Source organism: Anas platyrhynchos, chromosome 13 (genome assembly GCF_047663525.1).
Source record: "Anas platyrhynchos isolate ZD024472 breed Pekin duck chromosome 13, IASCAAS_PekinDuck_T2T, whole genome shotgun sequence".
Classification (NCBI taxonomy): Eukaryota; Metazoa; Chordata; class Aves; order Anseriformes; family Anatidae; genus Anas; species Anas platyrhynchos.
This window is the reverse complement of record NC_092599.1, coordinates 8,052,207-8,079,000: the sequence shown is the minus strand read 5'-3', so window position 1 is coordinate 8,079,000 and position 26,794 is coordinate 8,052,207. Positions and strand designations below refer to the sequence as shown.

The 26,794-nt window shown below is 40.8% G+C and overlaps 1 protein-coding gene across 2 annotated transcripts in view; it reads left to right on the top strand.

The window, feature by feature from the left end:
• PTPRG (protein tyrosine phosphatase receptor type G) overlaps positions 1–26,794 on the top strand; it is a 397,752-nt gene that overhangs the window by 207,880 nt on the left and 163,078 nt on the right. For both annotated transcript variants that reach the window (XM_027467840.3, XM_027467841.3), the window contains 2 exons: positions 5,800–5,979; positions 10,967–11,115. In XM_027467840.3, coding sequence (XP_027323641.3) covers positions 5,800–5,979; positions 10,967–11,115 — 329 coding nt within the window. The remainder of the gene's footprint in view (positions 1–5,799; positions 5,980–10,966; positions 11,116–26,794) is intronic.

The window sequence follows — 26,794 nt, the reverse complement described above, 5'->3', positions numbered from 1 at the left end:
AGAGAAGACCTAGGCTTGAAACTTCTGAAGAATCTTGAAATACTTCCAGTTCCGCAGTGAATTTCCTTGATGTTTGATTATTTTAAACCATTTTTTCCTGTTTGGAAACTCAGCCTGCAAGTGAAGCTCACTGCTTTGTAGTTGAACAAGGGCACTGCTTCCTTGCTCTTTCTCAGTGTTATAAAGGAGATGTTTTTGTTTACTGGTGTTTCTTTTCAGTGTTTCTTGAGATTTGTCTCACAAGCGAGCAGCTCAAGACGGAGACTCAGAGGAGCTGATTCTGAGGTTCACATCTTCAGCATTACTCAAGTAAATGCTGAGTCGGCTGGGCAGGTCATACCTACCCATCTGTACAAAGAAAAGCATTCCTGTTTATCCAGAATCTTGCTGAGAATCCTTCCCATAAAACTTGCAGAGTAGATGCTGGAGGCAACCTGCTTGGGTGGCATCGCTAACACAACTGAATACCATTGCCATCTGAGGAGTTACCAAGCCACTGCTTAGCATGTCTTTAGCCTTATTTTGGGTGAGATTCCAAACATAATTCCCAACATCCCACATCCTTCTGACCCAGCAAGAAGAGAGCCCTGCCACTTTGTGTGAAATGTGGGCATCCTGCCTCTGATAGAGATCCTGTCCTCTTAGGAGGGTCTCTTCCTTCTGCCAGCGTTAGAAAACAGCGTGCAAGGGAGCAGCAAGAGCCATTTGCATGTGGAGGGAGGACAAAGCAGGGCTGGAAGGGGTGATGGATGTAAGCCTTTCTGCAGCGCCTGTTTCCTTACAGTTCTGTGAATATCTGCCTTGCAGATAATCGTGGATTAATGATCTTGTGCATTAAGATGATGGGATAGGATGTCCTTGTGAAGTGGCCAAGCTAATTTGTTTTAATTGCAGAAGTGTGAGTGGTTTTGAGTTGCCTTTACAATCATGACTGCCATTTTCATTCAGAAATAAAAGGTTTAGAGGCATCAAATACATTTAGATTTGTCTGAGGTAATGTTGTTTAAAAAATGTTAAAGGATAAAGCACACGCAAGTCACAAACACATAAAAAAAAAAAAATTAAAAACCTAAACTTCCTCTTTGCATGATAGACTAGGATTTTAAAGTCAAATTTTTGTGCAAATGTTAAAACCATGTTAAATTAAGAAAAACAAATGTTTTTCTGCTTCTTTCCCATCTTGTAAATGAATGATCATAATCAGATTGTTCATAAATTGCTGATGTCTGTTAAACTACATCTGGATGTTGTGTAAAAGCACGTGGTATACATCAGTCTGTATCAGAGGAGCTGATCCATTAATTGGGAAATGATTTAAAATCAAGAAAATTGCACTGGTTTTGATAAAAGATAGTTTAAACAAAAGGTTTGTGGAAGAAAAATAGATTTGTTTTTGTTTTTTTTTTAAAGTTTTTATGCAAGCTTTAATTAGATTTAGTGGAAATGTTTTTTCATTAATGAAGACTTCTCATTGTTTAAGTTGTACATAACTAGAAGGAGAAAGGTAATTTTGGATTCTATTTAAAGAGCAGTTTGTGTATTAAAAAAAAATAATAAAGATTCTGCAGTCATTGACTGAAAGATTTTGCATGAGAAAAGATTGCAGAGTCTTTGGAAGCATCAAGTAAGTTCAAACGAGGATGGATGAGATTGTCTTTGGTGTTATGTGCTGCTGCAAATCCTGGTGTGAGAAGCAGACGGTCTTGCTGAGGATGGACCCCAGATGCGCTTTCACCCCTCAGAAGCAGAGGCCTCTTATCCCTGGTTTCAGCAGAGGTAGGGTCAGATCCCAGAGACCTGGCTGCAGCCCAAAATGAGCTTGTGGGGCTGCCAGCCCCAGGAGATGAGCGAGCTCCGCAGTAGCGGGGCAGGATCTTATCTTGGTGGGGCTGGAGTTACTGGGGCCATAGAGGGTAACCACCTCCCTACAGCATTCCCAGCACATCCCGTTTCGGTGCCGCGCTTGCATCGAGTGCTCCAGTTCCAGGACAGGCTGTCGGGCGCTCACCTTTGCTTGCGGGTCATCCCACCATTGTGGTGGAAACATGTTCGTTATTAGCACAGGTGAGGTCTCTTAGCTTGTTTGGGTTTTGAAAACTGAATTATTTGTCAATCCTTAAAAGGTCAATTCAAATTCATTCCAAATTTTATTTGATGAAAGCTGTAATGCTCGCCATTGGAAAAATGAAATACAAACAGCCATAAGTTATCTGTCTCAGATGGGTAAATGTTACACGCAGAACGAAGGGATTTTTTTGCTAGGCTTAAGTGAAACAGAGTCTTTATTTAGTGTCATGTTTTTATTTAAAAGCATTTATTTAAAGTTCTAAAAAACAAAGAATTCAATAAAGCAAGACAGGTGCAACTGCAAATGATTAATGATATAATTCTCGGTACTTTATAAAGTGTCTAACACTGAAGAGATTTATACAGTGCAGAATGGCAATTGTGCTTTGATGGAAGGAATAGGTAATCAATACCTGCAAGCTTAGAAAAAGTGTTCTATTTCCTCCTCTAATGATATAGGGTTTTTTGCAAGGCAAGGATGTCTGGAGCATGAGACACTTGGAAGAAGAATTAATTTGAAATCTGTAGTGGAAGATCAGTTTCAATTAAAACTGCACTTGAATGTCCATGGAAAAAAGCAGGCAGTTAGACTTAAACCTTCTGATGGCTACCAGGGAATAAATGAATCCCCCTGCACTGGTCTTGATTACATTTTGTTGAGCTTGTTTTTCCTGGGTTAGAGAGAGAGTTGATTTACTTTGGTCTCAAACTCAGAAATGAAAATTTGCTTCTTTCCTGCCTCCCCCCAGCCGTGCTGTATCACACTAATTGTTAAAGCTGGGATGGCCCCAGCCCCACGCGGCTGGGATGGCGGTGTTGAGGTTGTGGCCTCTATTTCTGTCTAGAATTGCTGCCATAATGGTGTAGGTCATATTGCATGTAACACTTTGCATATCAAAAAGTTCCGAAAGAAATTAATGAAAAGCTCAGCCGTTTATAAAATCCTGTGCTGATTTTAACTAGCAGGTCTCGAACCTTTAAATCAGAGCTTAGCCTTCTGGCTGTAATTTGGGATGTCAGGGCTTGGAGTCACAGCACCAGCACTGAATTGGGGTTTTGAATTGCTGAGAGAGTTTCACTGCATTAGATTTTCCTGTAGCTAATTCAGCATATGGAAACACTTTCTGTATGAACATGAAGACTGTCACATGAAGATAGCAGCTAGTATTAGGCTTTTTTTTTTTTTTTTTTTTTTTTGGTAAATTATAGATTTAGAACCAGGTGAAGCTACTGTATTTTTAAAAAGAGATGCATTACTATATTAAACTAATTCAAACAAGATAAATTAAAAAAAAAAAAAAAAGCTTGTTTAAGTGACACAAAGACCTAAAAGCGTTTAGAAGTCTGGGCAGTGAAAGACTGTATTTCAGCAGGAGTCAGCCCAGGTACCTAAGTTGCTTGAGGTTTTAACTCAATGAGATGTTTTGCTTGCTTGTTTACCCTTATGGCTTATTTTATTCACTTCGACAAGACAGTTTTCACTGCAAATTGCTTGAGAGCTGGCTACACTTAAAAATAACAATAATAAGAAGAATCATCATAAAAAAGCCTTTGTGACAAGATGCATGGAGGTAACCCTGCAATGCCTGTTAAAATAAATCAGCTTATTCAAAAATAAGATCTTCCCATTGGTTAAGAGGTCACCAAAATACTAAAAAAAAATAAATAAAAAATGGAGTGCACAGCTTTTGAAAGCACAGCTGAAACCATTGCGATAGCCTCTGTGAGCAGAGTGCTTTTGAAAAGCTCACCCTATGCTTATAACAAAGCCAAAAAATGAGAGCTGGCAGGTTTGATGATTGTGTGCAGGACTAAACATTCTAAAGCAAATTCCTAAATTTCATGGAGTAAATGCAAGGTTATATGGTAAGTAAATCTGAATTGCCAGCTAATTCACTGCAAAACAATTAATAAGAGCATCCCAATTCAGGGAAAAAATAATCTACAAGTGGAACACGTTTAGGTTTCCCAATGTAGGGCTTTTTAATAATTTTGTTCTCCTTAGTTGTGGTACATTGGGAAATTAACTAAAAGTGGCTTTTGCTGACAATACAAGTTGAACAATGAGATAAACAAAACTGATTTTTTAACCTGGGCAGGTGATGTAAATGACTTTTAAAGGATGGTGCAATTTTGCTTAATTGCAGATGAAAATAAAACACTTTGATGTTGTTTTAGTTACCATAGAGCATTTGCATGTGATGGGGAATGCACAAAATCTTGCTGATGATTAAGTGTCCTGCATCAGCCCAAGGGAAGATGGGAAAAATGCATTTTGCAACTAGACACGTTAAAACCCAGGGGCCAAAGAAACTGGCCTTCCCAACTGCTGTGTTTGGATGGCACTAATTGAATTTACATATGTTTCTCAGATGCAAGGGTAATAAATGCATATGGGCGCATCATTTGCTGCTGTATGCCTCAGAGCAGACATGCTGACTGTGTAGTTCAGAGGTACTGAACAGGTGTGACATCAGAGGTCTCCAGAGACTGGAGTTTGGCTCTGGGTTGTAACTTGTTTTTGGTAGAAGAGCTTGGGCAAATTGCTTCCCTCAGCTCATCCCTTTCCCTGTCTTCACATGAGAATAAGGGTGCTGATCCCTGCTGTAAAGCACCTCAAGAACTGTGAGCGAAAACTGCTTTGCAAGAACTCTGTGCTGTTACTTCAGGAGCGTGGACAACTACTTGCACTCACAGGAACATAATCTCTTAGTCTCCGTTAATGCAATTTAAGAGTTGGAGAGCGAGGTTTGTAAGAAAAATTTGAAACTCACTGGAGATCCTCCTCTGTGTGCTGTTGAGGCCCCTGGTGTTGTATTGCTTCTAGAGGTGGTATGTGGTGGGGACAGCAAGGGCTTTGTCTGAAACCTTTTGTTTCCACGTATTATTTTTATTGACTGTTCTCATTGGAGAGCTTTGCAGAATGGGCAGGGTGGGTTCAGGCTGCGGCAGCTTGAGCAGTGGTTTGTGATACCACCTCTCGCAGCTCCACCACCACACCGTGACAGACCATGACCTTCTTTACTGCTAATACTTGACATGTTTTGAGAGAGTAGCTTGCATTAGGTGAGAGCAGACTGTGCTAATAAGCAAAACAGAAAACTCATGTAAGAACAACAAAGGAAAGTTATTTTCCTGATTAACTATTGTTGACTTTATTTCCTCCATCAAGAGTTTGTGTTTTATACTTTATTGCTTTCTTCAAGTTTATTAATATCCCCTTTGGTTTAATTCGTTATTTTAATCTTTTCTGATTTCAAAACCACCCAAATAAATGAGATCATTAATAAAGATCATATTATCTAAGCAAAGTATTGCACAAATGCAAGTTAATGCATATACATTAGCTGATACATTATGTATCTCATGTAAAAAGGTAAATATATACTAATACATTATAGCTGAAGCTTTAGGAAAGTTCCTGTAAAACCATGCTAATTCATAACATATGCGTGAAGAACTTGGGAATTGCAGATAGTTTTATAGAATAGTAATTAAAAAAAAAAAAAAAGGCCATTGTTGTTTACTGCTAGAGGCAAAGTTTGAGTACGGCATGAAGCTAATGGGTTTCGATCTCTTCATAAGTTTACTAGTCTTAACCTTTTTCAAATGCGGGAAGTGTAACAGCAGTGGTGTTACCTGGGGAGCTTAAGTGCTTCATCCTCTTTCTTAAGCATTATCCAGAACTGCTGAGCCACTGGAATATTAATTTCCATTGGTATTTTTTAACAGGTACCTATGGTCCCGAGCACTGGGTTACTTCTAGTGAGAAGTGTGGAGGGTCTCACCAGTCTCCCATAGACATCATAGACCATCAGGCTCACGTCGGAGACGAGTACCAAGAACTGCAGCTTGATGGTTTTGACAATGAATCTTCTAACAAGACTTGGATGAAAAACACAGGAAAAACGGGTATGTTTTTTTCTGTTTGTCTCCATAGCGTGCCTGCAGTCAATTAAAAATTCAAGCCATGTTTCACCCTCCTCCTTTTTCATTGTTCTGTTGTTTGGGGTTTGCTTTTTTTTTTTTTTTAATATAATTTTCCAGCAGCAGCCTCCTATCTCTGCCTTTTGCATTCTGTGCAAAGCTAGTTCTGCAGATTTTAAGGTTTGTTTTTTAAAATTATTTTTTTTAGGCTCTCCATATAAATTCTCTTGGTAGTCAGTTGTTCCTCAGAATAAAGGGCTGTATAAGAGTTTCAAGCTGTAACCTTGAATTATCAGCTTTGGGGAGGCTGTAACATCTAATCCAAAAGAATGCTGAGATGCAAGGCTCAGACTTTTGTAGGAAAGGAGAAGTCTTAGAAATTGTGATGTTTTAGAGAAGAAAGAGCAATAACTGCTCGAAGTAGTGGGAGCTTATTAATGTGTTTCTGCTATGATTATAGCACTGTGTTCTTCACTGAACTGAATCCTCTTCTGCTCTGTCTGCTCTGGCTTTCAGAGAAAAGAACAGTCAGAGTACTGCTTATTTTTACCAAAACAGTTCACCAAAAGGTCAAGGTTGATTTATATGCAAAGCTGCATGCATTTGATTACTCTTTAATTCTAAAAACGTAAAAAGCAGAAATTATAAGGCCACCCTCTTCATTTGACAAGGTCAAATATTTTTAGGGAATTGGATTAAACCGCTAATTAATTCAATTTTATTTATTGGAAGTATATTTTTATCTTTATTAACATTCGACATGCGTGTCTATAGTGCTTTAGGTAACAGGTTCCTAGTCAGAAGGTCTGCTAGCAAATCCCAGGGCATGTACCTGCTCCCGGAGTGTGCAACACAGTTGTGCACGGAGCCTGACCTCGGATACGCCCATGGCTTCCAGGGGACTTTGGGTGCGAGCCACAACCTGGAGTCCACAAGATGCCTTAGATCCTGTTCCAGCGATTCAGGGATGTAGTGGGAGTTGGGAGTTATTGCTCCTCAGATGAGATAGAGTGACAGGCTGTGATCCTGTTTTCTTTTACCACAAAGCAAATCTAGTTAATGCAAACCACCATCAAGCATAGCTTGGGTTTTTGATGCATTACTGAGGTTTTCTCCAGCTTCACTAAGAAATGCTCCTGTTTGCTTTGAAATTCTGAGTTTGTTGCCCTTTGTAACAAAATGAGGTTCGGGGAAGGCTGAATGCTATGGAAATTTGGTGCTTAATTAATCTATTCATGTTATGCACCCTGCCCTTTTGGTCACAAAGGAGTGTTTGTAGTAACCAGCAATAAATATAATTAGAAATACCAAGAAAAAAGGATGGTGCTCTTCTTCTAAGAAAGATGCTAATGCTATACTGAATATATAATAGGAACATATTGCTGCACATATAATAGGAAACCATGTTGAACCGAAACGTGCCAGCGAATTTTCCAGTCTCCACGCAGTTGGCAGTGAAAGCTGTATCTTTGGTCTCCTCTGCTGGGTGATTTTAGCACTGCTGCTCTACTTGATTCCTTTACCCATTGGGGTATGGATTTTTGCTGACAAGTTACTGCTTCTCAGGGCAACAGTTACTGTCATTTTTCTTGGGTAACTTACAATCTCTTACTGGTAACATGAAGACTCTCTTTGCCTTGCTGTCATCTGTGACTTCTTCTACTAAGCGCTTAACTCCTCCCTTATTTTATCAAGTTCCATTCCCTTTCTTGGTTTTCTGACCTTTTGAAGAAACTTGTCTGGGATTAATTTTTTAAGTGGTAAGTGGCAGAGCAGCAAACCAAGTAGGATGTTTTGGCTTATGGGTAGAAAGTAGAAGCAGGTTGTGCCATAAATTGTGATGCATTTTGGCAGTGAAGTCTTGGAGCAGATGGCCACGTGAGACCTTCATATTGCAGACTGACAGAGATAGTAAACTAAATAACTGTTTAAGCAATAGTGATGGATGTAGAGGGCATTTCTCAGCAATTAATGACTGGTTAAAAGACACCAGGGTCCAAGGGAAAGCCAAAGGCCCTTAACCTTGATGCTCATTAACTGGCAGGAAATGTGTTGCTTGGGTTATTGTTATTGCTATTGGACTAGTAATTTATATATATATATATTTTAGGATGGAACAATTACTTACTTTTATGCTCTGAAATGTTAAAAGGCAAAGAGGTTATTGCTCTTTAGATCTGTTGTATTCTTTCTTTTCCCCCCATGTCAGGTAAAGGACAGACAATGTACAAAAAACAGAGCTTCATTCAGAACATGAAAATGGATTCATTATGCCTCTGCCTTAACTAGAAATGCTTTTGTGCATGATTACACTGGCAAAGGCACTAATGTGGGTTTGATTTCATCACTGAAGTAGCTGGTTCCCAAGTGGTAAAGATCACTTGGAGAGTATAAGCATATTTCACAGTTATTTTTGCTTGTGCCACCTTATAATTAAGTGCTAGCTGGTGTCAGCCAGGCCTGAGGCTGACAGGGATTCCGCAGGCCCAACCTGCCCTGAGGCCACAGAGTGCCTGTGGGAGCAGGTCCCTCGCCAGCATTACACAGACACTGCTGTTTTACCCCTCCTTAGATCACTTCAAACTTCTAAAAACACCGTCCACTTAGAGAAAACTACCAAAACTTCTGCCAGAGGTGTGTTTCTGTACAGTACCCTGCAGGTGTGGCGTGTATCTCTGCCCAGCTGCCCTGCTTAGGAAGGGGGAAGAGCTGATTTGTATCCAGGATGGGTTTTTCCCTCAGGAAGGTGACAGACACACAGCTCCAGGCCTGATCCTGCAAATGGCATCACACAGTTGTGATCCTGGTAGTTGTGCACCACCTCCTTGGGTTTCGAAATCTAAATTATATAGTATTTTAAGCTGAGTAGGTGTGGGGGATTGATTCGTTGGCATGCACTCTGAGTAAATTACTGGATAAACGCGGTGGCTCCTGAAGCCCTCCAACATGGTGTTTGCTTGTTCCAACCCTGAAAACCAGAAGTTGTGTGGAGGGGAGGGGATGGAAGCCCCCAGATCATTGCAAATAAGGACATGCTGCTAAAATAGGAAGGTGATGGGAACATGTGTTGTACAGCTCAGCAGCGTTAAGAAATACTGTAAAATGAACAATTAGATGAACATTTCAGATTGTACATCCTCCTAATTATCCTTTTAATTATTCATCTAAAACAAGTAAAATGACCCCTGACAGAGCCATAAATGATTTAGGAACTATCAAATATTTATTAGATGCAACTGAATCCCCACAGAGATTTTTAACAGATGCACACAAATCTGCTTTCGTGTATTCCTCATCTCCTAGAATTTTGTCTATGGAATTTCTAACCACTTGGGTGAGATTTTTGGTATCCAAAACACTGCTGAGCTCACTGAGAATTTTTTAAGGGAAGAAGAGAGCAGTGGTGCTTCTAGCCACTTGTATTTCAATAAGGATACATTGGTATCCTGGCAGACACAGACAGCGACCTACAGCCAGTCCCACACCACCGGTCTTCCTACACAAATACTTTTGTGCGGAGGAACCAGAAATCATGGAAGAGAAGAGCCCCATGATGTCACTGGCACCATTTAGAAACATCTGAACATCTGATGCAATTTAACATTTAGGTGGTTTTAACATAAACAATTTAATGTTTAGATGTCTCTTAATTGCACGCTTGCACCTGAGATGAGGCTGCTTTAGCCAACTGTCTGTACTCACGGGGAGAGCAGCCCTGGTGTGGCAGAAAGCCTAGCCTGCAGCAACAGCCTGCCAGTGATTCACCAACAGAGGAGTAACTTCTATTTCACAACTAGCCTTTTAGTTTTTTCAGCAGTGAATAAAATCCTCCCTGTTACATAATAAAAATGGATTTATATTAATGTTCCTGTTGTGATGACACAGTTGGATTGAGAACAGAGAGAAATCCTTGTGTGTTAAGCTTTTCCCATTGGAAAAAAAAAAAAAAAAACAAAAAAAAAACAAACCCACAACACTTTAATCACAGGATTCTGGGCACAGCAAGTGGTGGTCTGCAATCGCTTTTACAAGAACAAAATGCTAATTTTAGTTTTGTTTTTAAGCACTAGTTTTGCAAAGGATGAGAAGAAATGATTTTATAAGGAGTCATTATTAGGAATTGCGCAAGTTAAAAAATAGGAAATGCTAGAAAGGAAGGTGATCTTGTAGTGAGAGCAGCAGGCATGCATGTTGGAAAGTTGGATTTAGTTGATAGTGGGACCACCCCTGTAACATGTACCATCTTCCACCATGACTTTGCCCTCTGTTTGGATGTCAAACTTTTATTGTTATAAAGGCTTTTGAAATGAAAAGAAAATACAAAGAAGATCCTCTTGACCCTTATTGAATCATATAATAATAATGTCAGAGTTCCTGTAATAAAGTCCAGTTCTTATCGAGAACTTTACATGAGTGGGTCTCAAAAAAAAAGTTATTGTCACTCTCCAGTTTTACAGAAGGGAGAAGCAGGGAGGTTAAGGAATGTACTTGCCACATCCAGCAGTAGAGGTGGGACAGGGCACAGGGGCACGGGCTTTTTTTTTTTTTTTCCCCCCCCGATAACATAGAGGGAATCCAACAATCAGAGGGTTGAACTGGTGATCTGCAGACTTTAGTGAATCACAAGGCCAAGAAACATGGTTGGTCGTTAGTCCCTGCAACCACATTAAATAGTTCTTAATGAAGTTTGCCATTTAAATTTTAATCAATGTCCAATGAGGAGGCCAAAAAGTCCTTGAGAAATTTGGCCTTTGTGATTTTCTGTAGACTATGTAGCTTCATAATCACTTCCTTAATTAGCCAGCATTACTTGGAGCCTTTCTTTTTTTTAAATCAAATCCCTGTAAAGAGAAAAATGATGACCTCACTTTTTATTTGCATTAGAAGAAATATTGTAGTATAACGAATAAAAATCGTAAATGCCTCAAAAAATTGTGCTAAGAACATCTTTCTCCGTGTTCTGTGTGTGCAGTTGCTATCCTGCTGAAGGACGATTATTTTGTCAGTGGTGCTGGGCTGCCAGGCAGATTCAAGGCAGAGAAGGTGGAGTTCCACTGGGGTCAAAGCAACGGATCAGCAGGCTCTGAGCACAGCATCAATGGCAAGAGGTTCCCTGTCGAGGTGAGTGGAAAGACATGTGCTTATGTTCTCGAAAAAAATAAAATCAGAATGTATTGCAGTACTTTGAGATGACTGTGAAATAGGGCAATGTTTCCTTCAGTGAACATATCACTTTCAAGGCCCTTCCGGCCCTCGCAGCACTCTATCTATCATCTCTTATGTGCTTTTGCAATGTCAGCTCTGAGCTCTGCTTTGCTAGCGTTGCCAGCTTTCGCGTCCCATGGGCTAAGTTTCAAACAGCCACTTTTCTGGTTTCTCCCATAAGCTTTTCATGTGTGGGAGGATCTTCTTACAAATATCCGCAAAGTGACCTCGTTGTCCTTCAAATCTTTCCTTTCCCATGATGCCTACAAACAAATAGCTAGCAGCGGTTTGGGAGCCATCGTGCTGAGACTGCCGTCTTTCATTGGCATTGCTTCCTTCCACTCTGCGTACCTGTGTTCAGCTGCAGCCCCCTGCCTCGTGCTAGCAGGGCATCTCAAGGAGCTGCACAAACAGCTGTGTGTTCGCTCTGCTTGTGCAGGAGCCAGCCGGACCCAAGCCAGCTGCACAGCTAGCATGGCAGAGCGCTGTGCCACAGCAGGAGCAAGGTATCAGCTCGGGCACAGCACCCTGTGAAAGCAGCCGTGATCAGGGCACGGGGCTGGGCAGCCGTCAACAGCTGAGTGCAAAGATGTGTCTTCAGACAACAGAGAGAGTCCTTGGGCTGCTGGGAAGCCCCATGCAGTTGGGTCTGATAGTCCCAGGTCTGTCTGTGGGCAGTGCAATGTCTTTTTTGTCAAGTTTGTCAATGCTTTTCACTTTATATTCAAGGGTTTTGCCTGGTGAAATAAAGCAGATGTTATCTGGAATTACCTTTTCTTGTTGGTAATCAGATACCTGCTTTCAAAGCAGGTTGCATCCTGGTGTGACATGTGGATGTGAGCAGCTTGTGCGGTCCTATGCTTGCACAGAAAGCTCACCCATGGACAGAAGTGGTTTTCTTGTCAACTGGGTCTTGCAGGAACTTAATTCAGGCCCCAACTTGCCAGAAGGAATCACGTGTCACTTTAGCCAAGTCACTTTTTCAGAGGGTGGGAATGGGCTCCCAAAGTGCAAAGGAAGGTTGTAATAGACCTGACAAAAAAAAAAAAAAATCACTGTTTTCATCTGTCTGCTCCAACTGCCACACCACATGAATTAGAAAAATTGTTTTGCCTCCCAGTAATACCTGAAGCTACAGGTTGAATGGTCTGAGGCAGAGATTTTTTGGTTTATTTATTTATTGCAAACTTTTTCCAACAGCTTCTGGTTTGATGAAGCTGTGGTTTCTCACGAATGGCCACCCTGAACACACAGAGCAAAGGCCTGTCATGCTTCCCTCTCTGTCTCTGTTGTCAGTGCTGGTATTCATTAGGACCGTTTTAGGGAGTCAGAAGGAACACTCAGGAAGTCTGCAAAGCCAGTCAACGCCTCTTTTGAAATTTCTGGGAGTGGAGATGGTACAGGAGCCTGGGTATTCTTGGTAGTGTCAGAAATAGTATTTCTACTTCACAAACCCTCGCGTGTGATGCCAAGGCGATTTGGTACTGGCTTGACAAATGGATGTTATATTACTTTGGAAAAAAAAAAAAAAGAAAATTCTTAAAAAATATTTTTCCTTTCATTTAAATATTCTTTATTTTCTTTTCAACTGGTTGGAATACTAATTTTGTCATCTTTAAATATTTTTTTAAGAGTCTGCCTTTCTGAATTTCATTACTGTTTATGAATGCTGTGCAAAATAATTTGCTATATCGAATAGGTTTAGTGTTAATCCTAATAACAAAAATGTAATTTTCCAAGTGATTTGTATTCATTGCAATGACATGAGCCTCTGATCTCTGACCTTTCTGAATATGAATGCATTAGCAGAATTCCCACAGCCATCCCTTTACTATTTTTCAAAAGAAGAGCAGTTTCCAAAACAAGCCTGTCCCTGTTGTTTTGCTATGTACCACCTACCCAAGATTTCCAAATGTTGATCTGCTTTATTAAATCACATGCTGAAAACAATTTTTATGGGTGGATTTTAAAGGATGCTCAAAGTAACCAGAAGGTCTAAGGTGATGAAACTGTGTTCCTCTTGCTGATGCATGGAAAGGAGTCCATACAATTGAGATTTTACATCTCAAACAGTAACTGTACATGTATGCATGGTGGAGCTTTTAATTTGTAATCCTAATTGTAGTTCAGCATGCAACTGTCTGATGCAACCCTTACAGCCTGATGCTGGGAGGTCTGTGCCAGAAATACTGTACTTCCTTTGAGAAATGACATTCTGAGACATTTTGAAGGAAGGCTGGAGAAAGGATAAATAAATAAATCCCATCCTGCAGAAACCAAAGCCCAAATCTCTCTGATTGTTCTGGGTCCCTGGACACAGGTAAAGGTTTTAAGGAGTATGTGCAGGTATTGGCACTCCAGGCCTGCAGCAGTTACAGTGGTGATGCAGTTGAAAGCAAACATTTTCAGCGTCTAATTGGGAAACCAGATGTGGACTATGCAAAGCGCATTAGTTCCAAAGCACATCCCACGGGAATGCAGATAGATCAGTGTCATCCACAGACTTTGCTCTGTACACATGAAGTTTAGATGTTTTTTCCTCTGGGAAACAAAGTGCTTGCTGCTAGTCTTTTTTCTTGAAGAGGATGCAGAAACTAATTAGAAATGTCAGATATAATACAGAGCATTATTGTTTGACCATGTTGTTTGGTTTTTATTATTACAACTAATGTGTCAGATGGTAAGGCTGTCTACGTTAATTGGTTTCCTTCATTGAAGCCCATCTGGATCATATTTTTTTGTGATTTATATGTTAAATTAGTTGGTAAGATATATGAGAATGTCCTTTTGTTTCCTACTTTAAAGGCATGTTGGATCAAAGGCGTATTATCTTGCAGTACTTTTATGCATATGCAGCATATTGTGATTTCTCTTCAAACCATGGGATATGTAATGGTATTCTAAATGGTTTCCTTCATTATATGGTCTCGATTGCTTATTTATTGATCAGATTTTCCTTGATGATACTTTATCCTTATGAAGCCATTATAAGTTTGGCTTTCTCTGAAGTATCATTCAGGAACAGAGATGTCCGTGTGTCTCAAACTTTTGTCCACGGCCAGGTGCCAGTTCATGATACCATCCCTGGTCAGCATTGGCTGGAAGCTTCCTTTTTCCTCCTTGCCATTTCAGCATCATCATTGGTGAACACAGTAAAGCTAACGCTGCGATGCTGAAGATTAAAGCGATACCATTAGCGCATTGCTGGGCGAGTGGAGCACAAATCCTAATGAGGATGTGGGCTCTGTGCCAGTTTAGAAAAAGTCTCTCTCCTTTTTTCTTGAAGTCAAGAAAAGTTTTTGACATTGCAGTTTCTAAATTTTAATGAATTGCTGACTCCTTTGTATTTTGTTATTGTTCTTCTCCGTTATAATTGCTCAGGTTTTCTTTTTCTTTCTGAAGCCGAAGCGGTATAAATGAACATGCAAACGCTAGAAACCATTTAAATGGCGAAGTGACAGAATTACAATAAAGAAGAAGAGCTTCCCTCAGGCCAGGAGAGAACCCAGGTTCCCCTCATTAGAGCCAAGAGGAGTAATTGCAGACTTTAATCTCCAGCGTCACCGTGCCGGTTACCAGCCCTGCCTGCGCTGAGCTTGCGGCAGGCAGGGCTCGCCGTGCGGGCTCCCTGCCGGGAGGGAAACCCAGCGCTCAGAGCTGCACAGGCAGGCAAACAGCTGACGTGGCAGTGCTGTGCTGGCGGAGTTCACTACCACCATCCCAGCATCACTGTGATTTTGAGCTGCTTCGCACTCATTTTTATGCAAAATGCTGATTATTTCTGTGAAGAGCAGAAATCAGAAGAGTGATTTTAATCATGACTGTGTTAATTTGATGTGAGCTTTGGCTGTTTATGAGCTTTCTCTTTAATGGCGCTAATTGTCAGTTATAATGTGAACACCATTATACAGTAATATACAGTAATTTATTTAGTAAATGAGAATCTTATTCCAAGGACCATACTGCAATATGCCATAGAGACCTCATCCCTTTAATCTTACATGAACAAACTTGCAATGTCTAGGCCAAATTGGTAATAGGAACATCAACTTGGCTTCTGAAATAGCGATGTGATTTGGTACCCACAAGCACCAGCATGCATGTTTTTGGAGAACTCTAGTTCTCCATTTAAAACAAAAAGCAACAAAAAATAAACAAACAAAAACAAAATCAAAAAAGTTTTTTCTACTACCAAAAAATAAAAAACAACCCACAAAGCATTCCAGTAGAAAATGAAGAGCTAGCACCCTTTCATGTTGATTAATGAGCTTTTATGTTATGTTGATTGATTCATTTCATGAAATTATTATTATAAACAATCTTTTGCATTAACAATTCTCGCTGCTCTTTAAGCATGTTCCTTAGAAGAATTTCCATGTTCTAGTGGTATCTTTGTTCTCGCTCCTTCTTTGATTTTCTTCCTTTTCCCTTTGAGTTATACATACTAACTTCAGCATTGTCTGGACCTACAGCTAGTTGCTTTAATTTGAATGCTCAGATCTCCTTGCCAAAGGTTATCACTGTTCATTATCCTACCTCTCATTGTAACACTTAAATTCTCATGTTTGATTGTCTGCTGTCTGTGATAATACAGATGTTGTTAATGTAGAAGAAAAGTCGTGAGTGGTTGAGGATGGAAGGGACCTGTGGAGATCCTCTGGGCCAACCCCCCTGCTCAAGCAGGGTCACCTAGAGCACAGGATCGCATCCAGGCGGGTTTTGAATATCTCTGGAGACTGCACACCCTCTTTGGGCAACGTTTTCCAGCTCTCCGTCACCTTCACAGTAAAGACTGGAGCCAGTACTGACCTCTGGGGGACACAGAGCTACAGGCCTCTAGCTAGATTCTGTGCCATCAACCACAACCCTCTGAGCTCTGCCCTTCAGCCAGTTCTCAGCCCACCTCACTGTCCACTCATCTGTATCACACACTCCCTGAGCTTGCCTATGAGGATGTTGTGGGGGACAGTGTCAAAAGTCCTGCTGCAGTCAAGGTAGACAACATCTACTGCTCTCTCCTTGTCGACCCTTGTGGTACTCAGTGCCCAAAAGCCTTTACTACAGGGTATAAACCAAGACTAGCTCATATTTTTGGGGTATATCCTGGCTGCTAGGTCTTCCTATCATGCCTGGAGTGTCATCTACAGTATTCATCGAGGCTTTTGTCCATCTGAGGATGGCAGGGGATATTTACTATTTAATGTTAGGATTTGGGCTTTTTTCATTAAGATTTAACAAAGTTTTAAGTTTTACCTTGCTGCGTTTTGAGTCTTTAGGTTTGTGTGCATTTTTTTTTCCACATATTAAAAGAAGAACAGATCACAGTATGTTTTCTTGATTTCCAGGAGAGAATTAGCACCCTATGTTGCTGTGTTGCAGTTAGGTTTATTATTTCTGGCATCCAGCATATCTGGTAATTGTAATTTTGCAAAGATCTCTGGTGTTGGCTTGAAGCACAAGTAAAGACTAATTGTGAAACAGGGAGCCAGTGCAGGGTTTATTTCCTTATATTCCATTTACTAGTTGCTCTTCAAATTTCCTTGCTTCCATCTGGCAGGATGTAGCAAAGTAGAAGTCAATAAATGATGGAAGGACCCAAAGAGGGCCATTGGGAACATATCACAGGGAGAGAGTTAGACTGTCTGAAGTAATTTTACTGTAATATTCTCTCTAAGGACTAAATCTACAGTTATATGGGGATACTTAGAGCTCCCAGTGACTTTGATGGGAGATGTGCTGGTGAAACTCTGAGTGAGGATTTGGCTCCAAACCCATGCTGTCTGTGCTGTAGAGTGCTCAGGGAATTAGCACACACAGCTTATTCTATCTTCATCTCTTACAGCACCTCTGACTTAATCATTCAGACATGGAGATGGCTTGGGGATTTGCAAATTTAATTATTTTTTCTTTTATTTTCTTTTTTCTTTCTTTTTTTTTTTTTGTTTCAAACTGACATTTTGCAGGATTTCCAAGTCTTTTCTTACTTTTCTTCTGTCTCCCCCAGTCTCCTACGGGCTAGATAGCCACAGCATACTCTAAATATACAAGGTACTAAAAAGCAAAAAATGTTGCTCAGCCTTACCTTCCACCAGACTTTACCCCTCTTTGCTTTTCATCACTTTTAAAACTTGTTCAGGTTTCCTCCTCATGAGGAAAACGGTGTGCTGCAATTTTAATACAAGAAGTACATGAATGTTGGCTGAGCACCTGGCTGAGTTTCCATCACATTGCACTGTGCACTGTGAGCTGGGCAAGTCAAGCATTATCTTCTAACTGTTTTACTGTTTTATCTTCCTTAGAGTAACTTGCACTGGCTCCCCATACTTGTCTTCAGTTCCTCCCATATACTGACAGGAGAATCAGCTGAGACTTAAATTAATGACTTTATTGCAATCAGGGTTCCATTTTAGTGCAGAATGCTTCATCTTGTAGTAGTGAAATATTTAGTCTCCATCTGGCTGATCTTTTCTGCGAATGTCCTATGATAATTAAGAAGAAACATGAGAGGATGGTCTGAAATGAAAATATGTTTAGTGGAGGGGTTAGCCTGTGGGACTGTTCGTGTAAAGACCCAGAAAAAATTTAGGGACTTAACAGCAGTTTGGTTTTATGGCTGCATCTTCCTGCTGCTTGCCAGGCCCCAGTAATTTCTAGAGTCATTGCAAATGCTATGATGCATCCGGAGTTTTATTTTGAAATAACTATCCAGTAACACGATCTAGATATTCTTTTCATGTTTCATGGAAATGTCCTGCTTTCCACAAAGGATTTCCACTGTCTTGTTCAAAAGGTCTGAGTCAGTAGCACTACACTGCAATTACAGTATGTTAATGATGAGCTAAGAGTTGTACGTTCTTCTTAACATAAATCCCTGATTTTCAACGTGATTAATTGGAACCTGGAAAGACTGACAAGGAGAAGGAGGATCAGATGGGGTGAAAATAAGAGATAAGAGGCTGGCAGCCAGCTCTTGTTGTAAAGGAGAGTTATTTTGAATAGGAGAAAAATCAATACAAAGGTTGGAGAATTTGACAGAGTTATAAGAGCTACTTTAATGAAAGGTAGCAGATTCAATAGGATTGTTACTTGAAATGTGGGATTGTCTAAGTTAGAAAAATGGGACTGTCTCTCCCCAGCTGTAAAGGTGAGCTCTACGTGCTGAACTTACCGGGTCTTTAGGCCACTGAGTTTAACATCATTCACTGTGGGCACCTGGGGAGAATAGGGAAAAAGTGTGGGAGCTTGCTAAATTCTGTTCTTCTGGAAGAGTTACTTGATTATAGGAGAGGAAGGAGGAAGGCAGCAGGTGATAGCTATTTCTGCTGCTTCACCATGTCAGGTGGCTACCAGAGGATATCTGGCAGGCCTCTGCAAGACAAGGGATGACATTGCGAGATCTGCTTTTCTGTGACTTTTAGTGGCCCTGGGTGTAAGGGGCGGGGAGACTTTGAGAGACTCGGGGGGGCATTCAGCAGGAACTCTCCTTGGTGTGTCTGTGTCAAGTCTCCTTACCCCAATGGTGATGGTGTTATCTAAAAACATGAGAGGTTCACTAAGTACTCAGTGTTGTCTCTTTCCTGTAGGCAAGTCTGACAATCCTGGACTTTGCAACATCTTCCCGTAGAGGTGTATGATCCTTCATGGTTATTCCTGTAGGACCTCCAGAAATAGCAAAGATAGGTAACATTTGGGAAAAGACCAAAAAAAAAAATGTGTTAAGAAGTGATAATGTTTCCTTGGTGCACACATGCACAAAACAAACTAACAAAAAAACCCTTTATGTGGTTAACAGGCTTGTTGGTAGCTTGTCTGCCAGTGTTTCCTGTGGAAGCCTTCTCACTGGGTCTCAAACAGTGGGAATAGATTTCACCAATGTTAATCATGATTTCAGGAAGCAAGCAGGAAATGATTTAAATCGTTTATTATACTGGTGCTTTACTGATTGCATTTTTGTATTTTTTTTTTTCTGTAGAATTCTAAGCAGTTGCTGTAATTTTGTACCGAGAGAATAAATTGCGTCAGATTTTATTTTTCCAGTTAGAAGATTCAGAACATTTATTCTTTTTTTTTCTGTTTTACCATGTTGAAGAAGTATTTTCTAAGGGATGATCAAAAGCTTGCTTTAACCATAAAAAAGACACATCTTGCTGCCTGTTACTCAAAGGTCCAAAAAAGTTTTTATTAAAAAGAGATTTTATAAGGGTCGCTGAAAGGCTTTTTAATTCTGGGGAGAGGCAGGCTGTGAAATGCATTCACTGCAGACTGTGCTAATCAGTATTATTGTATTTACTTTCTATCTTGCCTTCCTACCTGAATCCCTCTGCTGTCTCTTACATTGTTTAAAAGCTCTTAGAGTGTCTCTTCGCTGGGTTTCTGCAGCGCCTGCCCCAGTGGAGTTCCTGCTCTGGGATGCAGCAGTGCTGCTGCTGCTATAACCGCAGGCTTTGCAGGGATGAATTGCTTTGTTTTTTCTATGATAAAGCTTCACATGATGTAAGAGATCAGGCAGCAATATGAATGTAGTCCTTGTTATTTCCCCAGTTCACAGGCATTGTATTTTCCAGACAGGATGGGAAGGTTAACAAAAGTTGAAAAAGGATCTAAAACACTGCAAGTGTTTACTGTCTGGTAGAAATGAAATAACAATCAAGTGGTTGAAAAAGGTATGTGTTTGCTCATGCTTCGAGACATACAGCACTTATCTTTCTGTAAAGAAAAAGCAATTTGGGGAAAACAGTCATATCCCAGAATACGTGTCCTCTCTTTCCCTACTTTTCTACCCAGCTTAATAAGCAAAAATCTTTGTTCTCTAATTAGCCGGGCTTTTCAGTACAAGCCTCAATAGGCCCATAATGTCCTTTTCTGTCACCATCCCATCCAGGCTGCGTGTCCTCAGAGGGGGCTTTCCTTTATGCTCTCTCTTAGGAGAGCAGTCAGAGCAGGCTCGTATTTCCAGGAAATCAGCAACCCTTTCTGTTTCCTGCTCGCACTGCCTTCAGCTTGCTCACTCCCTCAGCAGGAAAACCTTTGTTATAGTATCCCTTAAAGAGGGCTTGGGTATCGCTGTCCATTGACTGTTCAGGAGTTCTTATTAAAACATAGTTCCTGATATACACATTAGTAAGAAATATGAATTTTGGCTTCCTACCAGGATTAGAAATAGCGTTACCAGGTGGGAAAGAGCTTTCCCCCCTGCAGTGAGCTAACAGTTTGTTAATAGTTTATTCAAGCACAGAAAATGGGACTTGGTCTGCCAAAAGACCGTTAGTAACTCCACAGGGGGCTGTTAATTGTCCGGGAAAAGACGATTGAAACTGTCTTCTGAATAAGTTAAGGATGAATCACTCTTCTCTGGGATAGGGGGCAAATTTGATTTTTGAACAAACTCTCAGACATGGGATAAAATATGGAGAGACAGGAGGTACCTTCCTTACTTAACTCTGGGTGGTGATGCAATTTGAGAATTAAAAATATGCATCAGCACAAGATGTAGCACACATCTGGTTATGGATAGGAGAGAGTGCTTTGGGATTTGATCATGGCAGGGATAGGTCAAATTACTCGAGTTTTGTCATTTTTGTCATTAAAGATGTTTTAACTGGGTTCTGTGTTTTGAAATTCATGCTTGCAGTACCACCTGCATTTCCTTTTTACCTTTACTGGACTGCTGAAAGGGTGATTTCAGTTGATTTCAGATTATTTTTATTTCTACGTCAAGCCCTGCCATTCCTTCAGGGTGGCAATCTCTACAACTAAGATGATAAATTCAGAGCTCAAAGCCTGCATGCAGTGCTCAAGGGTTCCCAAAGACTGACAGATTTAACTTCCTAAAATGCAAAACTACCCATGGATGAGTAGCCAGAATGACAGAAATCATCCAAAAAGAAAAGGAAACCTCTTTTCTTTAGTTTCTTATCACCTTGGTTGAGGAGGAAATTCTCTTCTCCTTTCTCTGAGGTCCAGAGCTTTGTAGGGCAGGCTCTTGAGTAGAGGGTGGCTTCCTGAGTGTTGAGTGACACATTTAATCTTCTGGTGGCACATACCAGGCAGAACCATAATATCCCTTAAGAAAAAGAAATGTCATTACATCCAGTTCAGAACACGAGATTGGAGATAGCGGGAAGGTTTTAAAAAAAGATTCATTTTAAATTCTTTGCTTGAGAGGTCTCATTCTGTTTGGGAGGCAGAAATGTGAGCACTCGCTTAATGAGCTGCATTCAAAAGATGAAATTTCAAGAGAATAAAAATAAAACCCATTATTTCCTGAACATAAATGGAGTCACCCATCCTCAAATCCTCAGTCGTGTCTTTCTCCTCAACCTCGTCTATTATTTCTCTTGCTCCCAGTTTAACTAGGAAAATTTTTAGGGGCCGTTGCCTCGAGGAAATACCCGAAGTAGATACCCTCAATCATACCAGTCACTGATGTTAAACCACATGCTGTTTACTAAGTAATGCTGAAAGCTTCATGCTGTTGTTGCTGGCACACCATTTATGAAAGGCCTGTTATCCCTCCCACTGAACCATATGGTGATTTATCAGTCAGTTTAGTAGTAGCGAGACCGAGACCCAAATTGGTCCAAACTGGTCAAAAATGGATACTCCTTGTGTCTTCTAATAAAACATTCTCATTCCTGTTCTTTTTGTAGTGTAAGGATAGCCAAACACCCAAATGTGATCCTTGCATTATTAGCAGTGACTTCAGGTGTTTTCCCATTGTGATTAAGTAAGTTGCAAGTGGAAAGCATTTCTGGTCGTGCTAACGCTGCAAGGAATAATTTGGCAGAAGTTGGAAGTGGAAAGGGCAGAAGAAGGGAAATAATTAACAAGAATAATTTTTCGGCCTTGACAACCTGGTATGTTTTTCTAGCAGTGAATGAATTCACCTGACACCAAGAGATAGCCATCTGATAATAGCACTCATAAGATCAATACATCGATACGTTATCCTTGAAACAGTATTTTAAGCCTATTCTTAGGTTCATTTCTTTACTTCTGTAAAGTTATAGCAATCTGGGATTTGAGATAATGCATTCATTACCGTCTTATCAGCTCTTCATTTACTGTATTTTAATGTATCTACCATGATTGCTGAAGAAGGATGCTCAGTAAGCTTAATCTGCTTACGCTTTAAAAAGATAGGATGCTCAAAAGATTAAACTCAAGCCTCATACAGAACAGGTTTGAGAGCTTGCAGGGCTTACATGGCAAGGCGTTTTGTACACGGGGTATTTCAAACACACTTCCACACTGCTGGCTCTGCAGACCTCGTGGTGTGGAAAGGCGGAGAGCTGGGTACAGCAGAGATTTTGCTTTTGTAGATTGTGATTCTGCCCGGGCTCTGTGCAGCTAATAATGCCAAAATGTCACTAGGTTAAACCTAATGCTGCTTCTTTCTGTTAGTGTATCTTCCTGTTCCACATCTTTTTAGATCCTGGGGAATTATTTGTAGGATTGTGATGCATGCCCCTGGACACAAAAATAGTGTGTGCATGCTTGAAATAATACTCATGAAGATAAGCAGCATGTGTAAATATATGTAAATACAGAGAGATATTTAGATCTATGTTTCCTCTGTATAGACTCACCGGATTGCTCCAGATATGTGTGTTTTGAAAGAATTGAAACCATACTGGAAATCTCATTGTTAATGAGTGCTGCTGTGAAGGACAGGAGATGTACAGCAGGACAGCATTGTTTCCCCGATTGTACAGTGTACGTGTTCTGTCCCTAGCAAGACTGGAGATCAAGTTGAAAAAGACCTATTTACCTAACAGCAGCAACAACAAAAATTCCAGTTTCTGATAAGCAGCAGCTGCCCTGTGAACATGTCTCCTGTCCCATCTCCTGGTGTTGCTTGGTGTTGACCGAGGCAGCCCAAGGGGCTCGGTGCCATCCCTGTCACGTCACCACTGGGTTCACTGCTGGGGGGGAAGCTCAGCACTCTAAAAAATTGAAGGTTCTGTTCATTTTAAGCAGTTTGTGGCATGAAAGATGGAAGAGGAGATCAGAACTGGCAGGAAGCTGTGATTTGAATAGGACCTTCAATTTGACACATGTAGTGTCCTTAAGAGTGGAGCCGGAGCCTGGTTTCTGCTGACAGGTGTGGCGACAGCCCTGAGCAATGACGGGCACTTCGGTGAATCACTAAATTGATTTGATAATCACTAAGTGAATTTGCTAAGAGCGGGTACTACGCACCTTCTTTGGGGCTTGGTTAACCTAGTGACAGCTTGTTTTAAATGTACTTGGAGGTTTTAGTTTATTTTTCCTTTGCTTTTCCCAGCGGAAGCTCTGTGCAGACTTACTGCCAAATAAAAGCAGCAGTTTCTCCTCTTCAGCTGTAAAACTAACCTGAAGACAGCCAGACCTCACTCGTACAATATAACCAGATAAAGGTGATCATCATCGTCAGGCTTATAACGTTTATTTCCCCTTGACAGGGCTATAGTATTTCATCACCATTGCCCTCTCTAGGTAGAAAGCATCAGTGCTGCCAGCAGCCTTTGACTCGCCAGGAGCCTTTTCTGACTGCCTTGCTCTGGTTTCCAGCTGCTCTTTCCCAGCTGCTTGCGTGCCCCTGTTGACTTTCCCTACGCTTCAGGCACAAAGAGGAGATTTTTCTTTCTCTGGTGGCCCAGATGACCGATGCTGCAACACAAGGCCTGCGCCCACAGAGCGGCTGTGGCAGCCCTGTCAGGAAAGGCGGGAAGCGCCCGGCGGCCATTTTAATCCTTGGCGTTTCTGCCTAACCTTTAGGCGATCTCCGCGGCTCCTGGTTGGACTCGCAGTTATCTCCCCCAGTAGCCCTACTATTTACTGTACTAGTGGAAGCTTGACATAGGACAAGTCTGTCAAATTAAAAAGCACAGCCTCCAGCATCAAGAATACTTATTAAAGCTTATGCTAGTTTATGTTGGAGCTATTCAGAAGGGGGATTTTGCTTCAGGCAGTAATGAAAGGAGATATAATTTGTAGAGGTTTAATACGTATTTATTTTCTGGTTCCCCGGCAATTGTCTGTATTGTTTGTGTGGGTTCAGATTATAAATGTTTATGTTTTTTTAGGTAGCACTTGCTTGCCCAACTATTAAAAATAAGATTTTTTTTTTTGCTCATATGCATTCGTAATTGCCCTCTGTTCTTAATACATAAATTGAAATTGTGTCCTTCATACCATGATGCTCAAACGATTTCCTTTTCAACAAAGAGTATGTAATAAAGGTTAAAAATGATTTTTGCAATCCATGCATTTAAGTATACATTACTATCTGTTTTAAGGATGGATAATCAATGTAAAAAATGATACTTCCGTGTATTCCTAATAGGTCACTGTGTAAATATCCATAATGGAATCGATCCCTTAGGTTATGGCAACCATTAGTACAGAAAAGGGTTTCAAAAGTAATGTATTAGACATTTGCCTTTCATACTTACACGTAAAATGATTATTTATTGATTATTTTCAATCCAGGTTAATGATGTTGAAGAGGTTTCGGTATCTCAATTTAAGGTACTTAAAGTGCGGTTCAAACAGAAATATCTTACCCCTTTCAAGAAGTTCTGAGTAATATTTGATAAGTGATTTTTCTCTGTATTGTCTCATTAATATATGCATACATATACATTATGTATAAATTAAGGTGGTTTTGTTCAACTAGAAAATCTTGGTGACACGGTGTCAGCCTGAGGTGATCAGTTTTACTGTTTCTATAGTTTTGTGTTTCTTTACAACAGTAGGTATTGCTCTATTCAAACACTCAGGGGTTCTTCACCCTTCTCAAAGCATGTGTGAGTCTCATTAGTGTTAATGGGAGTTGTGCATTTGCCACAACAGAGAGGAGGATTTTCTTGCTGAGTGTAAATTTATTTATTTTTTTTAAACTGGAAGTGTTTCCACAAGTTGACTAATGGACACAGCTACTCCCTTCAGAAATACCCACATAAGCACGGGCATTATTATCTTAGGTAACTAGCTGAGGGAGTGGGAACAGAGATATGGCTTCTGAAAACAAGCTTATTCCCCCAGTATCTGCCAAGTGCCTTTTCTCACAGAGCTCTGCTGAATGCATGGGGCCAGCAGGCAGGAGAGGAGAGCACCCACCACGCCTGGCACCCCGACTTGCTTCAGGTTCTGAAGCACACATCCTGGGAGTCTGCAGGACCTCCGCTCACTGAGGGATGATACAACAACCAAGCATCATTGCTTACTGTTGTGAGGTGCAGGCACAGCACCTACCTGTGCTGGTGCTGTTTCAGTAGTGAAATACCACTGCCCTAGGAGGTTGCTTTGGGTGTGTGAGGGTAAAAGGCTGATCCGGCTCAGCTGTGGCACCCCTGGGTGCGAGGATGCAAAGGTAGCCCTGAGTAGGCCATGACTGAGAGAGTACTTAGCTGTGGAAGCATAATTGCGAGAAAGGGAAAATATTGTATTTCATCCCAGTTCAGCAGAAAAGGGGTTGCATAGCTGTCAGTTACAGTCGTTTTCTTTAGTGATCAGCTATTGGGTCAGGAAAAATGATTATATTTTTACTGTTACCTACTGTTTTATCTTGAAAAAACTAATTGCTGCCTAGAGCTGTTTAAAACTATGAGTATGAAAAGCACGTATAAAACCAAATTGTATGCTATGACTTGCTTGATTATCATAGAACATTTTGCATTTATAGTGCTTTCCAACTGAATATTACAGAGCACTTTGGCAATATTAATGAGTAGCGGGAAGAGCGTACAAAGGTGTGTAAGTGACTTAGGATCTTGCATCCCATTTGCAAAGTGACGTGTCATGTGGATCTAATACTTGGTAGGTGGTGGTTGATACATGGTGGCTTCCTTGGTTTCTGAAAGACAAGTAGTCCATGAGCACCAATACATGTATTGGTCCAGAAAAAGCCTTCTCCATTTCTGGCATTGTGTACCCTTTTGGTATGTATGTGTGTTCATAACCTAGCTCTCCTACATGGGGAAGTAACTACAAAGAGGAAGGTCTCTCCCAGGCAGCCTGTCCCATCACAATTCAAAGGTACAAAGGATGGGTGAGATGAGACAAGGACAGAATCTTGTTTTATTAAAAGTATTTTCTTCCTCCAGTATGTAACTCTGAAGAAACCGAGATCCAGAAACTCAGCATCAACTCAATAGCATGTGTAGTTGATAAGTTTGCCGCTGCTTGACTGTAAGGCACTTTAAGCAGGAGACAGAGCGCTTTGCAATGGCTTGGGGAAGTGGAGACCTTGGTGTCTGAGGAGCGCGTGTGGTGCAAATGCACCGGTCCTTTCAGAAGCAGGCATCTGAAGGCCCCTGGCATGTAAGCTCTAAGCCTATGAGGTTGCCACCTGCTTTTGAATAAGCTATCTTCACTGGAAGCTGATACCAACCCTCTGTGCTACTTTAAATTCATGTTCTTCTTGGTGAGAGGCAAAAAAAAGGTAATATTATGCCATTGTAGTATTTAAGCTTTTTTTTTGGTGAGTCTCCTAAACACTTTCCTGCTGAAATGCAGGCCCTTTTCCAGTGAGTTTAAGCTTGCTGACAGGAGACTGACTCTTCTTAATTATCTTCTCCAGACCCCTTTAAATTAGTCCCCCAGGGGTCTC